The 19902-nt window shown below is 35.7% G+C and overlaps 1 protein-coding gene across 1 annotated transcript in view; it reads left to right on the top strand.

Moving 5' to 3' along the window:
* The window catches only part of PTPRD (protein tyrosine phosphatase receptor type D), a 301900-nt gene that overhangs the window by 175981 nt on the left and 106017 nt on the right, over positions 1-19902 (top strand). Inside the window, exons 23-26 of the mRNA XM_040632317.1 lie at positions 2757-2771; positions 7537-7649; positions 18127-18168; positions 18674-18771. Coding sequence (XP_040488251.1) covers positions 2757-2771; positions 7537-7649; positions 18127-18168; positions 18674-18771 — 268 coding nt within the window. The remainder of the gene's footprint in view (positions 1-2756; positions 2772-7536; positions 7650-18126; positions 18169-18673; positions 18772-19902) is intronic.

The raw sequence follows: 19902 nt of genomic DNA, 5'->3' as shown, positions 1-19902 counted from the left end.
TGTTCTGTAATCTGACATAAAAATCCAAGTAATAGAATTATTGCTATAACATTTCTGCCTCCAGTGTGCATTTGTTTTTTAAGTATGATTCCTGGTTGTTCTTCATCCATCCACCCTACAAAAAAAGAAAAGAAAAAACTCCATAAAGCAAATGAACACTTAGATTTCCATCTACCCTGTACACTTGTCCATGTGTACGGCTTTTTAGTCATTAGTTCTAGAATGGTCCAGGAATTATTTATATAGAAGATATTTGAAAATAAAATGTAAGCCTGACTATATGGAAAAACATTTCAAGATGGATGAAAAGTATTTATTATGTACTATGGAAGAAAAGAAAATATGGATTAGGAGGTTGGAAGGATCTAAGACACTATCTAAACAAAATTAACATCCTTAAATAGTAATAGTTTAACCTAAATAGGCATTGTGGACAGAGTAAATAATTCCCATCCCCACCTGCAGATGTTCATGTGTGAAAGCCATGGGGTAGATGGGACTAAAACACAGACTTCAGATTTTGAAGCTTTTCCCCCAGTTCCAACATTAGCCACTCTCTGTGGACTGTGACTCATTAGTCTTCTCTTTTTGTATCAACTTTACATATATTTCCAAGATGTCATCAAAGAAAGAAATATAGATCAGGATGTTTTGAGATGCTACAGAGAAGTATGCTGACATGCCCAACCACACGGGACAATGCTGATTGATTCTGCCTTCTAGCCTTTGAATAGACCCTTCCATATACCTGAAACACCTTTCCTCTGACTCGCCGGCCTCTCTTCTTGACCTGGCTAACTGTAAAACATCCCTTAGAAGTAATCTAAGATGCCATCTACTAAATAAAAAGCCTTTCTGGGTGCCTCCCTCTTGCCCTGTTCTCTCTAACAGTTCAGGCTGCCCTAGGGGTGGTCCCTTGTCTATACTCTTCAAAGCACTTTCTGGTTATCATTGTCACAGAACCACACATTACTGGACTTGCTCATATCCTTGTCTTTCTTGGCCCCACTAAACTGTATGTCAAGAACTCTGTCATTTCCTCACTGTTATCCCTTAATGCTTAGTAGACTGCATGGCACAGAGGGATATTGAGTAATCAAATTTATACCAATCGAATAGCATTAACAAACTCCAAAGTCTATCCCCTCCACTTGTTTACTCCATCATACAATATCACCTTCATGTTGACTGGTAAGAGCTGTAATAAAACTCTTAGCCTATAATTTAAATGTATAAGTTCCCAAAGCCTTCAAACTTACATACTTGCACCAAATATATACCCACGTGTGTGGTGTGTCAGACATTTTTGTGGAAGGAGTGAATCACACACTATGAATTTGTTCATCAGAATACTCAACCTTTTAATATACAAAACTAATAATTCACTAAGTAGTTCTCTTCCATCCAAAGAAATGGATTCTCCTACAACTGACTCACTAAAGATCTCTGATTAAAAATGAGCAAGCTAGTGGTGCCTACGTGGCTCTGTCAGTTAAGTGTCCAACTTAATCTCGGCTCAAGTTTCATTCTCACGGTCATGAGTTCAAGCCCCGTGTTGTTCTCCATCCTGGTCATGAAACCTACTTAAAAAAAAAATGAGAAAGTTAGAAACATATATGTATGATTTTTAAAACGTGGGGCACTAGATAAATCATTTTAAAATTAGGAATACAAAGAATTAACCAGTATGTTTAGTATCACTTTTGTTATTCTCTTTGTATGTGTGTGTTTGTACAATTTAAATGTGGGTTTTGTATTTTCCAAAGGAGATAGACCGGATTATCTTAAAGCCAGATTCTTTAGCGACTCGAGTATATATTTCATTGGCATTAAGGCAGACTTAGTATCCCTATTTGGGATTTGAGAACTCACCAAATACTTTGCAATTCACCTCATCATGGGGAATATTTAGATTAATTTTTTTCAGGTGAAAGTTATACTCCTGCATAAGGAACATAGTTATCTAGACAGTCCACATATTATCACATGAGCACAAGCTAGATGTGTTTCACAGATAGCAGCACTCTTTGACTAGGAAAATATCTGTCATGTCAATGGCTGGTAATAAAAGGCTTCCAGGATTAGCCCAGCAATATAGATGGGTCATGCTCTGTAGATTTATAATGATGAGTATTACTTTTTCCAAAACTGAAAATGTATTTGATCTTTTATTGGAAAAAAGATTTATGATAACCTTACTTGTCAAAAGGAATTTGAAGAAATCATTTTTGCCACTTTATTACCTCCTAGTGTATTATACCATTATGCACATTTTTGTGCAGTTCAACACAATTTGCAGATATTTTATATCGTTAAATGAATAACATACCTCTTAACTGAAGATTTAGTTTTAGATGAACAAATTTCTTATATGGAATTATGTCATATTCCCATTAAGTACATTAGTAGTTTCCTCATGTCATGTATTGTAAAAAGCATATTATATCTCTACCATCAAACACTTTCTGGGAAATAATTGTGGCAATATTATGTAGGTTGATGGATAAGAGTGAATGTGACATTAACATATGCACAAAAAATGCTTTAGTTAGTTATGTACCCTCATGTCCTCCATTTAATTCATAATTACAGGCCTTTAAAGTTTTGATACACTGTCATTTCCTAATGTGTGTCAGTTAATGTGTCCCTGCTTGTGAGCAGTGTTTCTTAAATCTTGGTTGTCATAGTTACTCTTGTTACCACTGGCCAACTAACATTTAGCCTTTCTTTTTCTTTTTTGCTGCATTAAAATGGAGCAGTAAACCTGACAGGTGAGGAATAGAGAACAAACCCCTTTAATGCTCAGTAATAGGTACCAGTAGCCTTTGGAAGTATTGAGGGGGTGAGGGTGGAGGTTGGATATAAAAGGTATTACATGGCAAGTGGAAGATGGACAAAGCCTAGATTTATAAAATATTAAAACGATTGGTATTAAAATGATTCTGGGGAAATAAATTAGTTTGTTTATATAAAAAGAATTAACAAATCTTCCAAATTTAGAAGGTAATGAAACCAGTCTGAATTTTGTTTTAATGAGCATTTGTATGTGTTAATGTGTCTACAGAACAGAAATGTGAGGTGTCCCATAAGACGTTTGTTTTGTTTTGTTTGTTTTTACTCAAGACCAATTTTTAAGTTTGATCTGACGTCACCTCCTGATACAGGAACACTACTGGGATTTTCATATCCTGCAAATATTGGTGGCCATGCCTTTGTGAAAACTCTTATATGATTCCAAATTATTTTCTGTGTTTTCCAGAATCAACTAATAATAGCAGCAGCAGCAATAGTAGTAGTAGTAGTAGTAATAATAATAATAATACATAATGGTAGACTAGCTATCTGTGTGATTATTATATGACTGGTCCAATCTAACCTACCTTTCTAACTTACATCTATATATCTATATATGTGTATCTATCTATATATTCATATTTATATCGATAGATACAAATTTCTGATAAAACTTAAACGAAGAAAAGGGTCTCAGTGCTCATCTCAATTGCCTTCTTCCCAATGCTGTATCCCAGTAATTCCCGATACTTGTTCCCTGGACCAACAGCAGAAGCATCAGCATCACCTGGGAACTTGAGAGAAATAGAAATTCTTGGACTCCCTACCCCAGAGTTAATGAATCAGAAAATCTGGGTGTGGGTGTAGCATTCTGCAGTTTAGGAAGCCCTCCCAGGTGATTTGAATGCATGCTGAAGTTTGAGAATCATGGCTGTATTATTTTCCCTAAAATCACTTAACACTGGTCAGCAAGCTACTTTCATTGATAGAAAACTTAGTACTTCTATCAGTTGTCTTTATATATATATATATATATATTTTTGTTTTTTTTTTTTTAGTTGAAACACAAAACACTTTGAACCCACTTAATATACTCAGAGATCTACCTTTCCATTTAATACTGTCCACATTTTATAACATTATCACTGCCTTCTGGTTCCATTAAGATGAGAGAGTTGGCTCTCTTTTTTTTCAGAACCACTAATTAAACATTTATTGAATATTCAAGGTACTAAAAGTGAGTTTATAATATTCTTAATTAAATGATACTTTAATTTATGTATTATGCTTTGGAATGATCTAAGTCCTATGTGGGTAACTTTACAAAAGCATACATCTAATGTATACATGAAAGGACTAGAAATTTCTTTCAATAACTCTATTCTTTATAGAATATATAAATAAATAAAACATTTCAATTTCTAAAAAGTTACATTTAACCTAGACATCATCTCCTAACTTTCTTCCTCTCTTTCATACATGAAGAAATTGAGAAGTATGATAGTTGACTTCCCCAAGAAGATACACAGCAATAGTGGCAGAGTGGGTTGCATTTTTAAAGGCATCAGAATCAGTGTGTGAACTGACTTCTTTGAATATTAATTGTAGGGATTTCAGATAAATATATCTGTCTTCCAAGAGCCTTGGCCCATATGTCTGAATACCTTTGCTCTGTAAGTAGATTCCCTCCCACTTTATCCCTAGATGAGAGCCAGGTGAGAATAAATGAAAATAAAAAGCCCCTGAGACCACAGAGTAGCATTTTTGTTATACCTGATCCACATACCAAACCACCACACATTTTTATACTCCTAGCAGTTCCCATAATATCTGAAATGTCATGTGACCTTGCTTTTCCTTTTCACCCATATAACTCCAACACATGGTAGATATTTCTCTCTGCAGGAAGTAAACTTACAGTAGGACTTTATAATCTTAATAGAAAAAAATAAAATACCAAGGCAAAACTCAGATCATTTTGGAGTCACTATTCTTTGCTTTTTTCTAATTGAAAATGAGAATAATGAGACCTCTGAAAACTTAGGGAAAATGTGTGACTACATCCATTCATGTTGGGCCTGATTTAAACCATCATATGCCATTTAATACTGTATGGCAGTAATTCTATTTTTGAAGCTCTTTACCATTATTACCAATGATGACCAAACTCTTCATCCTGCAAACATTTCTTAGAAATCCTTTCTGTTGGAAAACAACCATTTTAGCACATTTATGTTTAAAAATAATGTGTCAAAAGTGTGGGCAGCCAGAATTACCCATGTTGTGATCACCAGAACTTAACTAAGCAAAACAAAATTTTAGCAGCTGGTTTTCTGAGATGGTTAGGATTTTTGAAATCTGAGATCTTGGAGGTCATTTATTTGAACAGATAAAGTGAGGAAGAAGTTAGTTATTAAATGTCAGGGTGCCCCACACCCCACCCCACTTCATCAAAAGTATAAATTGCAATTTTAGTCCCCAGCTCTGGGTTTTGAGATTCATCTAGGCAACAATATGTGATATGCACCTTTCCTGGCAACAGAGAAACAGACTAAATTTCTTTAGAGAGTATTCTTTTCTGACCCTTTGTCTCAGCATCACTCAGCCTGGCCTCAGTGAAAAAGAAGATAAGGAGTATGTCCCACAGTACCTGCAGGAGTGACCTAGTTTCCTTGCCCAGAAATTTCTACATCTGGTTCCATAATCCTGCAAGAATGACAGTGGAGACACTTTGAGAAGGGATAAAAATCCAGGTTTGAATCATTAGGTCTGGCACATCAGTAAAGAAATGTATCTGTGCCGACTCGTGGGGGGAAAAACAAACAAACAACAAACCTAAGAAAGGCCTTTGGGGTTCCCTGAAGTGAGAAGACCAAGCATGTGTTTGTCATACAGGGGACTGTCTGACTAGCAGTTGGTGGCATTTCATTAGCCTGTTTAGATTCTGTGTCTTTGGTGGTAAAATGAATCTCTGTGAGGGAATACCCACAACCTAAACACAAGGACATTTCTACTCTGAAACTGGTCACATGTCCTTCTTTCACATGGTCTTCGGAGCCACTCTTTCTCTTTCTTCTCACATCTTTCTTGCCAGCCCTCAGCTCTTATTTTCCTTCCCTTCTCATTTTCCACTCCATACAACTGGAACAGCCTGTACCTTTGGCACGCCTCAGATTCACTGCTCCCCTCTGATTGGTAGTATAGCTTGGCAGTACAGTCTGTCCTCAGGCTATACCTGACACCATTAGGTAGAAACAGGAAATCCTGAGACAGGTTAATTCAAGGTTCTGAGAGGGGAAGGTGTCCAACAGGACTCACCTAGGAAAATCCATTCCATCAACACGGTTTTGCCAAAGGCATTGCTCTTGAGCAAATCAAGCGTGCTTTCCCTTTGCATCAATCTTCCCTTCATCCCCTGGTTAGTTTTATTTTATACAGATGAGCAGAGATGGAAAGAAAGGCTATTTAACAGGAGCCCTCTGGCTAACCATGGAACGACCTGGGTGGCCCTGAATGAGATCCCATTGCCACAGCAACGCTAATGAACTGTGCTACAGTCATATCAGAAAGAGAAGGGAGTGTTCCTCAACACTGCTGTGCCCCTCTCCCCAAAGAAGAATGTCTTTGTTTTGAACAGGGGTGAGATGCTGGGATTATGACTGCAGCCCGGAGATCCTTGGAATCAGTATTTGAATAACAAATACGGAATAAAGCACTGCTTGAAAACACCTCCATTTCTTCGGTTTTTAATCTAATTTAGCCTTAAAGAAAATAGGTAGCACTCTGTGTTTGGAGGGTTCGAAAAAAATGAATAAGAAATCTTATGGAAAAAAAACCCTGACCTTTCTTGCATAGACATCCATTAATATTACATTATCACACCCTAAACAAAGGTATTTAATAAAACTAGTAGATAGTAATTAAAACAAAGATGAAATGAATTGTGTGAAGAATTACTTATAACAAGGCACTATTAATGGTTCCTTTGCCATGAATAATCATTGAAAGAGTGAGACACAGTAGGTGAAATTACTTTTTCTCTGATCTTTCTGTGATTGACTTTCATTAATGAAATATTAATCACAGCTTAACACCATAAACAGCCAACACTATTTTTTTTTTATTTGAGAGAGAAAGGGGATGTTGGTCTTGAGTCATGCTAATTCTCCTTCCAGGTGTTAGGCTAACTTGGAACCTTAGAACACACTGTATTGGTCTGCCTTATGGGAAAATCCAATGCAGGTCCTCTTTGTAGCCATCAGTCATACAATCTTGGAAAGAGGAAGAAAAGGGTAAGGATTTAGCTCTTCAGCTTGAGACTCAGTAGTTTCAGAGGTTTTCTCTATGGTAACCACATTCATGGCTATTGGTACTCTATTAGTATTGGTTGTTAGGAGTACTTTGCCCTGTTCCTCACAAATTGAACCAGTGGATAAAGGAGATTTGCTGAACAAGGACTCAAGCTTCTCTCTCCAACACCCCCTTAAAGCCTAAAGGCAGAAACAATGAAGAATTTAATTCTAGAGCAGACTTTGAGATCATTCACTTAAATAAAAATTTTAGACTTGAGGAAACAGTCTAGACCAAGAGAGGAAAAGCATCCTGAACAAGGTCACAAAGCTGGCCTGTCAAATGGTTTAAAACAGAAAGTTGGGAGGGAGAGGGAGCTGCATGACTCTCTGCTTTTTAAATGTTTCTATTGTTTTTTTATTTTATTCTTACATTTTTATTTTCTCCCCATAGGAAGAGAGCAGAGTCTGACTCTAGAAAGAGCAGCATACCCAACAGTAAGGAGGTCCCTTCACACCATCCAACAGACCCAGTAGAACTGAGGCGCCTTAATTTTCAAACACCAGGTAAGAGGCAGGACTCATCTTGTCCATAATAGAGTATTTACTGAGTTTTTTTGGCCAGCTGATATTGCTTTGAGAGATAAATACATCACTTTAGAACAATTTTGTGTATCCTGCTTTTTAATTGTAATATTATGGAGATTCACCATAAATAAGTCTCGAAAGGAAAAAAAGTTCTTTTTGCAAATCTGAGGTGGAGTAGACAAGAGAAAACATATAATTCATCTTTAAGTTTTGGAAAAACTATAGTCTTGCAAGAATATCTACCATTTGGGGGGTTTAACAAGTTTGTTATTTTTAAGGACACCTATCTGGCAAGAATTCAGTTTCTCATAAAGTGAATGAATGAATGGATGGATGTTGCATTATTCATTACATTGGGAAAGAAGAGATTTATTTTGTATTTCCCTATTAATTTGCGTCTGTGTTTCACTGAAGAAGGCGGGGAGGGAAGAGGAAGAGAAACACAGTGAGGCAAAAATTAGTTTCTTTTCAAATATCACCTATATAGCATGTAACTGGCCAATTTAGGTTTCTTATGGGGGAGACACATAACATGATTGAGGATAAGAAAAATACACTTGTTTCTTAAAGAACATTAAGTGCTTCAACAGAGCAAAATTGAGGCTAGCTCTATTTTGCTTTCTTTCAAGTAAATTTTATTTATACCAAATGAATGGAAAATAATAAATGGTAAAGGGATCTAAAAACATAAAACTAAGTGGCACTGTCATAATACCTAAGGATAATTAAGAAAGTAAAGAGCTGATCTAAGAAGTCTGATTTAAATTTGGTTGTGTTATTGTTAGCCAGATTGTCGGCAAATGTGTCGAATGGATGTCCTAACTCACAGTAGGATACACTACAAATTTGTTAAACTACACATTTGCAGTGAATTACTTTGAATAGAATAGAACTTATTGTATTTGGCGTATTTTCTCTTTTACATGTAGACGTATCATGGTAACTAGTAACACTTCAGTTGAAAGAAGTGTCTGGCATTTTCAAATGGCTATACAAATCATCATCATAAATGTGGGTCATTTTTAAAGTTTTATCTCAAAGGAGGTTAGACTTTTTAAAAATCAGTTTTTTAATAGCAAAGATATACCTCCAACAGCATAAAGGTAGAAGAAAATGTTCATTTAGCCAAAAATTTCCTGTATGTATTTTTTTAAAAGGCTGATAAATGTGGACTACGCACATGTGATGATGATTGAACAAACCTATGCAGTTCTCTGGGACCGTTGTAGTCTCATAGATGCTCCCCGTTCAGTCTCAATCTAGCTACCCCATTAAGGCAACTGGATATGAATTGAGCTTCTACAGTAAACCTTCCCAGTTCATTTTCTGAAATAGTAGTGTACTGACTTCTTTAGGCTATAGGCAACTTCTTAATAATAGACCCAGGAATTCATGTACTTTTCAATTTGGCCAAACCAATGTATAGAAGACCTAAAAGCCACAGAGATGACGTGCTATAGCATTTCTTTACAAGAGCAGCGCATTGTGGAAATGGAGAAAATGATTGTTAATCAGTACCTTGCTGCTCAGCCCTGCCCCTGTCTCCTCTGGCTTTTATATGAAGTGTGATCTATAGTGGAAACAACCTTGGTTTTCTAGCAGAGACAGAAGCGTAGTATAGGGTGAATGGAAAGTCAAAGATAGCCCCAGAAGAAAAGAACCAGTGGGAGTTCTCTCCCTCATCTATTCTAGCACCAGCAGAGTATGCTTCCAGGCATAAATAGGAAGCATGGATGGGAACTGTGTAGAAAGGATTATTAGCAGAGTGCAGGCAAGTACAAACAAGGAAGGGAATAGAAATGACTTCAACCAAGAGACCTCCATCTATAAGTACTTCTCATTTTTATGGGCAGTTTTGCAAATATGGTCAAATTAAAAAGTTTATAAAGAAACTAATTTTCCCAGTAAATGTGGGAATATTAGATCCATTTAAGAGAGAGTCTATTAAATTTCACAGAAGTGCATGGAAAGGAGAATAAATGTTGCAGTTGAAAGGACATTGCTTATGTCATCAATAGCTTTACAAAATTGAAATGCAGGCCTAAGTTTATAGAAGGTATCCTTTATAGAAAGTTAGGCTTATTACATCAAATGGGTAATGGAATAAAGTGAGCAAAATGAATAAAGAGGGAGAAAGGAGATTTAATAGTGGAAGAGAATAGAACAGGAGAAATTGTCCTAAGGTCCTAGCACATCTGCTCACTGAAGAAGCACTACGTTGTGCCTTTTAGCTCCGGTAAGCAATCTACTTGAGCTTGATTTGTTGAAACAGTCTACTTGCCTCCCAAATTTGATGATGTGGCCTGCTGTTCTGGAAATTTCACCAGTTGACAAAGAATATAGACTCAGCTATTAATGTGAAATTCAAAAAAATGTGACCATTTGCTTCAGCCAGTACAGATTCTAAGCGATGGCTGCAAATCATCTTAATTACTTGCCAATAGGATAATAGGTAGGGTTGTTGATCAAATAACACTTTTGTACTTTTTCCTCTCCTCTTGTTCACAAATAATCAAGGGCTTTCCTGGATGATGCAATAAAATGACTCCTTTAGTAGGTGTTGGCACAGCAAATGATATTAGCTCCTTAATTTTTGGATTTTAAACCCTTTCACTATCTGAAATGTGCTTTTATATACATCATACCTTTGGAACTAAAATCGTTTATCGGCAAACATAAAGTCTGACAATTCTTATTAATGGTACACATAAGCAGGGAATTAACCACCCACATTTTCACTCCAAACAAATGACTTTCAATGAAATAAAAAAACCTGTGATTCATATATCAACCCTTAGCTCCTGAACTTGTTCATGATAGCAAGTTCATTTCCACTTCCAATGGATCTGCGGAGGAAGATAAAATATTAAACAAAGATTTCCATTTGAAATTCAGTAGGTATTTCAGAAAGTAAAGGAAGCACATCATTTAGTTCACTAATTCTATAAATTCTACTTTCCTTTAAAAAAAATCTCAAGAATGAAAAAACTATTTACTTTTTAAGTATTTATTCTTGTTGAAGAGCCTAGAATATAAGGAGACAGACGTTTTCCCCTCAATTCTACCCATACTCCAAAGGTATTAAAAATGCATTCCAGATTTCACATAAATACAGTATTCTGAAAATTTAAATACTTCAAAGAAATGTATCCTTCACTGCAGTACCACAGACATACCTATCGCTGGTCAAATTCCTGTCCACTGTCTCTCCACTAAGGCACAAAGTAAAGGCAGAGAAACTTGTTGTTTTCAGTAGAACCCTCTTTGCAAGGCTGTGGGACACTTTCCAAATTTTGGATGACAACCTAGTCACTGCATTAGTGAAATATTGTATTCAAGCATCTGAACAGGGTGAGGAAAACTAACATCTTCCTGAGAGCAGGTGGTACCTTGGCTTGTAGGTGTTTCCCATGAATATGTTTATTAACAAGAATACTGTCTGTTAGAGTTGGCAATATTCAACTCAGTTGTACTTAGAACCTACACTACCCAATCTATTAAAAAATATATAGTTGGCAATAATTGATCATCATTTATTGGTATACTGGGTCAGTAAGAACTAATATGAAACATGAAATTCAAATACCATTGTTTGTATCACCCATGACCTACAAAATTGAGTCCTAAGTGTATAAGGAGGTATCATTTAGCTGAGGTTAGACTTATCACCTCAAATGGAAAATGGAATAAAATGAGAAAATGAGAGAGGATATGTTGTAGAATTTGCTAGACTTAACTTCTAATCAAGTTTTACAAGTTTTTAAGCTCTTCAAAGGAAGGGAAAATACTCACTTATTAAAACATGGTTTTAAAATAAACCTCTATTAATCCTCATACATCTCTGTGGGCAGCAGTAGCTGGGCATGCACTAAGATGAGTTGACAGATGAGTTACATGTTAAACAGAAGTGAACCGTGTCCATTAGCCTAGGTTGGGAGGAAAGTTCTTTTTGTGTGTAAAAAAAAAATTTTACAAGTCTTCTTATAACCCATTCCTCAAATAATTCTTGTTGTTAATTACAAAACAAACACATGTTTATTGAGGGAATTGTTTAAAATAGAAAATAAGCTTGTTAATAATTGTTGTACATATGTTGTGGCTACACAGGTGTTCATTATAGTAAATATTTTGTATGTTTGAAATTTTTCATAAATTAGAAAAGGTAAAAGAAAGCACTTTTAAAAAAGAAAAATTACTCTTTATCCCCCCTTATGTTTCTTCTTTTTTTGGGCAGGGGCATATTTAAAATATAAGTAAAAGATTTCCTATAACTATTGCAAGTTTGCCCTTCTGGAATAGCTATATTATATATAGTGTAAGATATAGATATAGATATAGATATAGATATAGATACACACATATACACATACACACACACACAGCCCCATGCATATCCTTCCAGACTTTTTCATATATATTGATAAAAATATATAGCAGGTATATAGACAGACAGACGGGTGCATATACATAATATTTCCTGTTTTAGCATTTAACTATATAAACATAGACCTTTTCCCAAGTTAGTGTATTAGGTTTTATCTCCTTTTTAGCAGGCAATGGTATCGATGTTATTCTCTTCTACAGATGACACAAAATGTATTGATGCATTCCTTATTAATGGAGACTATTTCCAAGCAGTACTGAGTGTACATCTCTTCACATCTTTGTTGCTACCTCCAAATATTAGACACCTGGAAATGCAAGTACAGGTCCTAGGGTAGGCACATTTACCATTTTGATAGAGATTGCTAATTACAGATTTTTGAAATATTGTAAAAAGCCTTTACTTACAGTGTAGTAGCTCCTCTGAGCCCTGGCCTCTAGCATTGGACAGAAGACTAAAATAAATATAATATCATCAAAAGATGATGTTATATAAGAAAACCAAAGCAACTACTGATATGTGTTCATATATCTACTTTTTCCCAACAAAACAAATTTAGAATTTCAGCATCTCAAGAAATAAGCTTTCTTTCTAGCACACACAAAGGTGTAAGGGACCATGTAGCTAATAGGATCATGTAGTAAGCCAGTCACCACTTTTCTCTGTGCCTGTGAAATTCTTCCTCTCTGTCGCCCTTTTGGTTGCCTTGTCAGTTTCCATCAAAAATGGTCTTTTTTTTTCCTGTGAAATTATTTCTTCTAGTATTTGTACCTCCTTCTCACATCCCTCTCTCTGCCCGCCCCCCCCCAAAAAAAACAGAAAAAAAACCCTTCAAACAAAAACAACAAAAAACTCCAGGGTTTGTGCTTTCACCTTTTAAGAAAAGAAATTAAAAAATTGATGATCAGATGTTACAACATAAAAGCCTCGTTTTCATTCTGAGGATGACCTTAATATGTTTTGCCCTAAAGCATACATGGATGGTAGGTGATTGATGGGCTGTGGAAAATAGTAACAAACTGGTAAAAAGTTATCATATCAGAAATAGCAGTATCAGCAGCAGAAATGTCTGCACAGCAGCTGAATGGGCTTTAAAAGCTTTTGAGGCATCTCTTCTGATCCATTAGTGCTATTAATTGGGTCAATGCTAACAAGATCCATTTTTAAATATACTTATCTTCATATTTTGTACTATAAGAAACTTAAATATATGACCTTGCTTAAGAACACCGTATGTGTTCTTTATATGTTATATTTCAAACACCTTGGTTCATTGATTAGAAATTATAAATTTCTGATATAAAGAAATGCTGTTTGTTCAAATTCTGCATCCTGAGAAATCCTCCTTAAAATGAGTCTTATTTATGCTATCCAGTGCTTAACCTGAAAAAACGCTCTTGGAACATCTTTCCCTTAATGATGATCCTAGTCATGGATTAAGTCAAACTGTCATTATTGTTCTGCCAAGTAGCAATTATGTCTTATAAATCAATGTTCTCCTTTGTCTTTAATTCATTATTCATTTGTGAAACAAATTGTAAACATTGAGTACTTGTATTTCATTCAGTATTCTAAATGGCACATCAATTATTTTAAAATCTGACCAATATTTTATAAACTAAGTTTCTCTCTGTGACTGTTAGTTAAATAATTTTTGACAGAGCTGCATCATTGATTTGATGAACAAATTATTTTCTCCCTGTTCCATGACCATAAATTGTTCTCTAGACTTTATCATGTTTTTTTGGAAAGGAGAACCATCAAGAGAGTATTGTTGAATTATCACACATATATCCTAACAGAAAAAGTCATTTAATAGATGTTCCACTACCCCCCCAAAAAAAGATTCTCCACCACTATTAGTAACCTCAAAAGCTTTACTTAGCAAAATAATTATAAAGTGGTTATTGGCATTAAATGCAAGATTTTAAAATTGCCAAAATAGAGCAAGTATTTGCTAAACATTTCTCTATAGATACTTGAAAATACTGTTGATTAGATTACTTAGTAAATTAAATAGAACTTTTAGAAGGCAAAAACAGGTAAATTGGAGTTTTTTTAAAAATCTGCCAAATAATACTACAGTTTTTAACATTTTGAATTTATACCTTTAGTATATCTTTAGTTCATGTTTCATGTTTTCCTTCAAATGAAGCTATTATTGACACATTTTCTCTAAATTAGGGTAGTTTATGATCCCTGTGTCAGGGCATATATAGTCCAAACATTTTCACAGACCCATATTTATGTACATGTCATTGCTCTGCCTGGGCATTAAATGGTGTAAGAGACAGTATGGCATAATGAAAAGTGCCTTAAATAAGAAGTGACAAGGTCTGGGATCAAATCCCCCATGTAGCCTTAGTTTTGCTAATAGTAATGACCTTGATGAAGTCTTTTACCCCTCTGAGTTTCATTTTCCTAACTGACAAAATTAATGTGAGATAGGAGGGGAAATAAATGAGCTCGCAGAGGGTGACCCATGAGAGGTGAAAACATTGTGACACCCCCCCCCCCAGACAACACTTGATGTGTAGCCCATTGTCTTGTGGATACAAGCATGCTGTCACTCCCCACCTGCTTGGATTTTAACATACACACTAAAGGAACATTTTGCTCCTTTAAAACAGAGGCCGCAATTTAGTTAGCCAAATGTGGCCTGCACCTCATGCCTATTTTTATTTTTCATATAATGGAGAAATTTTTTTTTTTTTTCGTTTTTTTTCTTGAGCCTCCTTTGGAAGGAGGGAAATGAAAGCCGGCCACATTTAACTTTTCTGGGCTTCAGAGCCCTCTTGTGTAAAACAAAAAGGCTGGGCTAAGTGATCTCTAAGGCACCTCTCAGCTTTAAATGCCATGATGTTAAAGTTTTAATTCTTATAAGGAAGCCCTCATGACATTACTATCATAAATATGTACCCTATTAAAAGTAGCCATCATGGTTTTTCCTCCAACCTAAGGCAGATTTCAGTGACTACATCCATCCATTTTTCATGTTGATAGTGCATATTATGGATATCATGGCTTCAAAATGAAAACACTGTTCAGATTCAACATGTGCCTTTAAAATGCACTTATGTTGTGCATTTGTAGCTTTGAACTGATAAGGTCATGAGTCATGACCCTGGCAAGTCCTCATCAGCTGTGAGCTGCACTTCAAGTTCTTTGCTACTAATAATAGCTAAAGTACTAAAGCTCATTAAATGGAGAATCAGAGCAGATTCAAAGGATTACCAAAAGAAAGCTGATTATATTCTCATAAACCCTGATATAATTTTTGAATGTAAAAAAATAAACGAGTTATAACCCCCCGCCAATCATAATTTCCACTGGACCGAGAGCCATTGCTGGGGAAGTTTAAAAAACTCAATGCCTGTTCACACCCCCAGAGATTCTAACTTAATTGGTCTGGTGTGGAGCCTGGAAAAAAATAATAATTTTAAAGCACCTCAAATGATGCATTAGCATCACTCGTCTAATAAAAATATTGTTTGTAGACTGTGAGCACTAGCCAGGTTGCCCAGACAAAAAAATTGAGAAGATACTGCAGTGATGTCAACTTCATAGTTTTCTTAGTGTCTGCTTTTCCATTCAGAATCTAATATGCTTGATTACATCATATAAAATTGTTTCCATGTTGGACAACGGAGAAGTTTGGGGGGAATTATATAACAGTATTTTTTAGGAGCTCCTTGGTGATTATTTTCTGGTATGAGCTGGAGTTTCATGTTAGAGGAGTTTCATCCCAGATTTGTTAAGTAGCATGATTTTTATGATGACGTTTATTTGTTTCAAATACGTGATATAACATCATAGTTTTGGGGTTAGCTAAAGAAAATGGTATTGAACTTAAAGAATTCAAAAAGTTGATCATTAAACTGCATAGATTTTTTAGTTTGTAGACCGTGAATGCCCCCCACAGCTGAAAGAAAAGGTACAGTAACTCTTAGAACACTTACATGCGAACTGTGCCCAAGAGACCCTTCTCTATTGTTCCGTATGTTTAGACATCCTATCTACAGGAGGTAGAAGTGAGAGTTATAAAGAAGGAAGTGACTACAGAAGTTACCTAGCTCTGCAATTTTATTTTACAGATAAAAAATTGAGGTTCTTGATAACAGGTGATTTGTCCCTATTAGTAGATGGCAAAAGCAGAACTCTCCTATCCATATTCTAGTCTAGGATTCCTTCTCCTATTCCATCAGAATCTCACAAATTCTCCTCTTTCTGTGAAACATCCATTCTGCCATTTTTACTTGTCCTAGAATTGTGATGGAGCATGATACATATTGATGTGTCTTAAAGAATGATTCTTGAATGCTGTGCTATCTTTGCATATGATATATACATCCTGATTGAGAGGGTAATGAGTCAGTATAGGTTTACTTGGATTTCTGTATAATTAGCTTCCAAAGTAAATATGTTGATCACATCTTTGGTTGATTATTATGGTCTTCTACTGCTGTTATACTAATACTTTTCCCATCTCCAACTGGCTTTACTTTTTGCAGCTTTGAGCAGTAATTCAGTCCCCTACGCCTCCCTGATTGGCTCTGTGTCCTCCCTCTCTAGCCAAACCACCACTCAGTCCATATATGATAATAACTCTCTCCCACGATTCGCTCGAAAAGGTCTAAACATCTTTGTCTCTTTATTTTCTCTGTTAAAGCACTGTAATGGATGTCCACATCAGTCCATTTCCATTTCCAGATAAGCCTAGAGTCTCTTGTGCCTTTGCATTTCCATTCTTGTCATTGGGAGTGCCTCATCTGGATAAGATCACTTTAATTATTAGACCACTGTCACCCATCTATTCCCGCCACAGAATGTAAATTAGTTTGATTCTACCATCTATATGGAAAAGTTCCAGAAATGGGCTCCAACATTTTGGTCCAAATACGTAATTATATCTCCAACAAAGAGTTTCTATTTCTAAGCAAACTCATTTTTATGGGCTCTTCCATTAAGATTTTAGTTGACTGGAAGCTATAAACACTAAAACACCACCTATCATAGCACTGTGCTAAAATGATTGTCTGGAAGAAGCAAAATAGTTTTTTTACTTAACTTACCAGAGCCATTGATAATTTGACATTTGAGATAATGGAACTTACTGGGTGGCTTTCAATAAATGACACAATTTCTAAAATGCCCATAAAGTAATCACATGTTGTGTTGACTTAATGGTCACCATTCCATAGCCTGATACCTTCCAGAGAGTCCCAGGACAGCAGAATGTCAACATGGCCTCCAGTTTGAGCTCCTCCCCCATTCTTTTTCAGCTTCGGGGCTTCCCTGGGGGCATGCTAGTTCAAGTTTTTCTAGCCAGCTGGAATTTGTATCCATAAGACATGAGTCAGCGATGCTCTCTCATGGTACTCTTAAAAATTTAATCACAAAGAAATAAAGTGTAAATCACATGAAAAATGAGAAAACATTGGAAAGACACAGGAATCACCAAAATTACTGGTGGATATTTTTAACAGAATCTGTGAAACTAACACCACTTCAGCTGGCAGACTGAACTAAGATGTGCTGTCCCTGTCACTGCTTTCTTTCTTTTTCCATCCCCTTTCCCTCCTTGTCCCTTCACCATCTGCTCATTGTCCTGCATTCATTTCCCATTCGTGGACAAAGATGTTTACACCTGAAGTAGATTGTAGGTTTGCTGGGGGTTGAGTAATGGGGACCTGGGGCAAATACCACAAAGCTGTTAGCGTGGCCCATTTATAAATGTCCAGGTGAAGGCCACAACCCCAACCTCTACAATCTGCTACTAGTGGAAACATTTTTGAAACTCAGTTTGGTGTCCAATTTTGTCATCAGTGATTATCGTCTATGAACTGTGGTGCATGTCATTCTTTGTGTCCATGTTTGCATGTGAATGTCAGTCACCTCCAGGTTTGTGAAATATTAAAGCGATCTTAATCAAGTCACAATGTCTAGTGAATCCTGTAAAAACGTGCAGCATTTTTATCAGTCCTTTAAAAAAAGGTATATCAGACTATCCATTTCATTTTTTTAACAAATTCGTTCTATTTTATTTTATTTACATCATCATTTCCTTTGCAGGTTCAGATGATTCCGGTTACCCTGGTAACCTTCATTCTTCAAGTTAGTTTTCCTTGATTATGCATAAGTCACTTTATGTTTCCTATCAAGCTACTACTCTTTCCCTTTTAGGCCTTTCTCAGTGTCTGTTTTCTTAGTTCACTTTACACCATTTAATTCCACACAATTTCCATTTCACACAGTGCAGGAGAAGGAGTTTGAAATGACATAACAGTCATTACTCAAAGCAGAAGTTGACATCAAGCCTGACTCTCAGTTTTCTCCGCTAGCTAACCGCATTGATTCATAGCACAATAACGCTTTCTTTTACACTAGGAGTGTTAGTTTGGGGATTATGCTTGGTGACTTTTCATTTGGCTACAAAATTCATCCTTCCAGAGCATGTCCTGCTTTGAGTAACCAAACTATCTGCCTGCTTCCTCACATTAAACATCTTTACTACTCACATATTTTCAGGCCATTTCTAACTATAGTATTCTCTATATTTTGGAATAGTCACCATTGTTTTCATTCATTTTCAAATGTGTTTCTTCTTTCCTTTTAATAGGTATGGCTAGCCATCCTCCAATTCCTATCTTGGAGCTTGCAGATCACATTGAAAGGTTGAAAGCAAATGACAACTTGAAGTTTTCCCAGGAATATGAGGTATTTCAGTGCATTTATACTTGAAAGTAATTTCAAGAATTGTCCCCATCTTCTTTTTGACCATATTCTTAAAAACTAACTTCGTTGGTATTTTTTTTCTCTTAACTATGACTACAAATCAAAAGTTGATAAAAGTTGATAGTAAACAGGCAACTGAAACATGTCTATATAATCAGTTATAGTAGTTGCAGTTTTAAGATGTGTTGAATATTCTATATTCAACGTTACTTAATGAGGTTGATTTTTCTTTTCACGTTTTAAGTTCATAGAATATATTGAATTGATAAGCTTCCTCGTATACCAGATGTGTGCTAAATATACTAATTCATGGCCAGAAACCTTCCTGAAAAAGACAGATGACAGGGAATAAGTCAATTTCTCTGTATATTTTGTTTTCCTTGACCTGAAAACACTTTCATTATGTACACACATATATATGTGCAGGATTTTACCCATCAGTCTTAAAATAATGCTAGAATTAATATTGAGATAGTAATATGTTCCTGAAAAGTTGCCTATTTTTTAAGCAATGGTGAACTGAATAGTATTTTTAAAATCCCAGAATCCTTAAAGTGCTGTGTGAATTCTTGATGAAAGTGAATGAAAAGTCTTTGTATATTTGTGTGTATTTGGATATCGTGGTATTTATCAAGCAGAAAGTTTTAAAATTGGATATTTCTGGTATTCCCCAGCAATAGCGACTTTTACTGAAACCAGCTTATGAACTGGTAACTGAACCATCATTATTCTTTCAGGTCAAATTTGACTTAGCATAAGATTAAAAGATACAACTAAAGTCTTGTTGTTGTGCCAAACAACAAAAGGTTTTTGGGTGTCTGAGCAGTCCATATACCGCCAAAAAGAGTTTCTATTGATTTGAGTCTGAAAACACATCCCTGTTACCCCTCTGGGTTTCTGTTGTATCAGCTTTTTTTTTCCTCACGTTTTTGTTTAAATTCTGGTTAGTTAGCATACAGTGTATTATTAGTTTCAGGTGTAAAATCTAGTGATTCATCATTTACATACAACACCCAGTGTTCATCACCACAAGTGCCTGTTTTATCAACTTGAAATGAGGCTCCTGGACTAGATGATCTCTCAGTCCCTAGCAGTTCTAACATTTTTAAAGGA

This window comes from Ursus maritimus, unplaced genomic scaffold (assembly GCF_017311325.1).
Source record: "Ursus maritimus isolate PB19 unplaced genomic scaffold, ASM1731132v1 scaffold_17, whole genome shotgun sequence".
Taxonomy (NCBI): domain Eukaryota; kingdom Metazoa; phylum Chordata; class Mammalia; order Carnivora; family Ursidae; genus Ursus; species Ursus maritimus.
The sequence above is the reverse complement of the archived record's forward strand: the minus strand, read 5'-3'. Positions and strand labels throughout refer to the sequence as shown.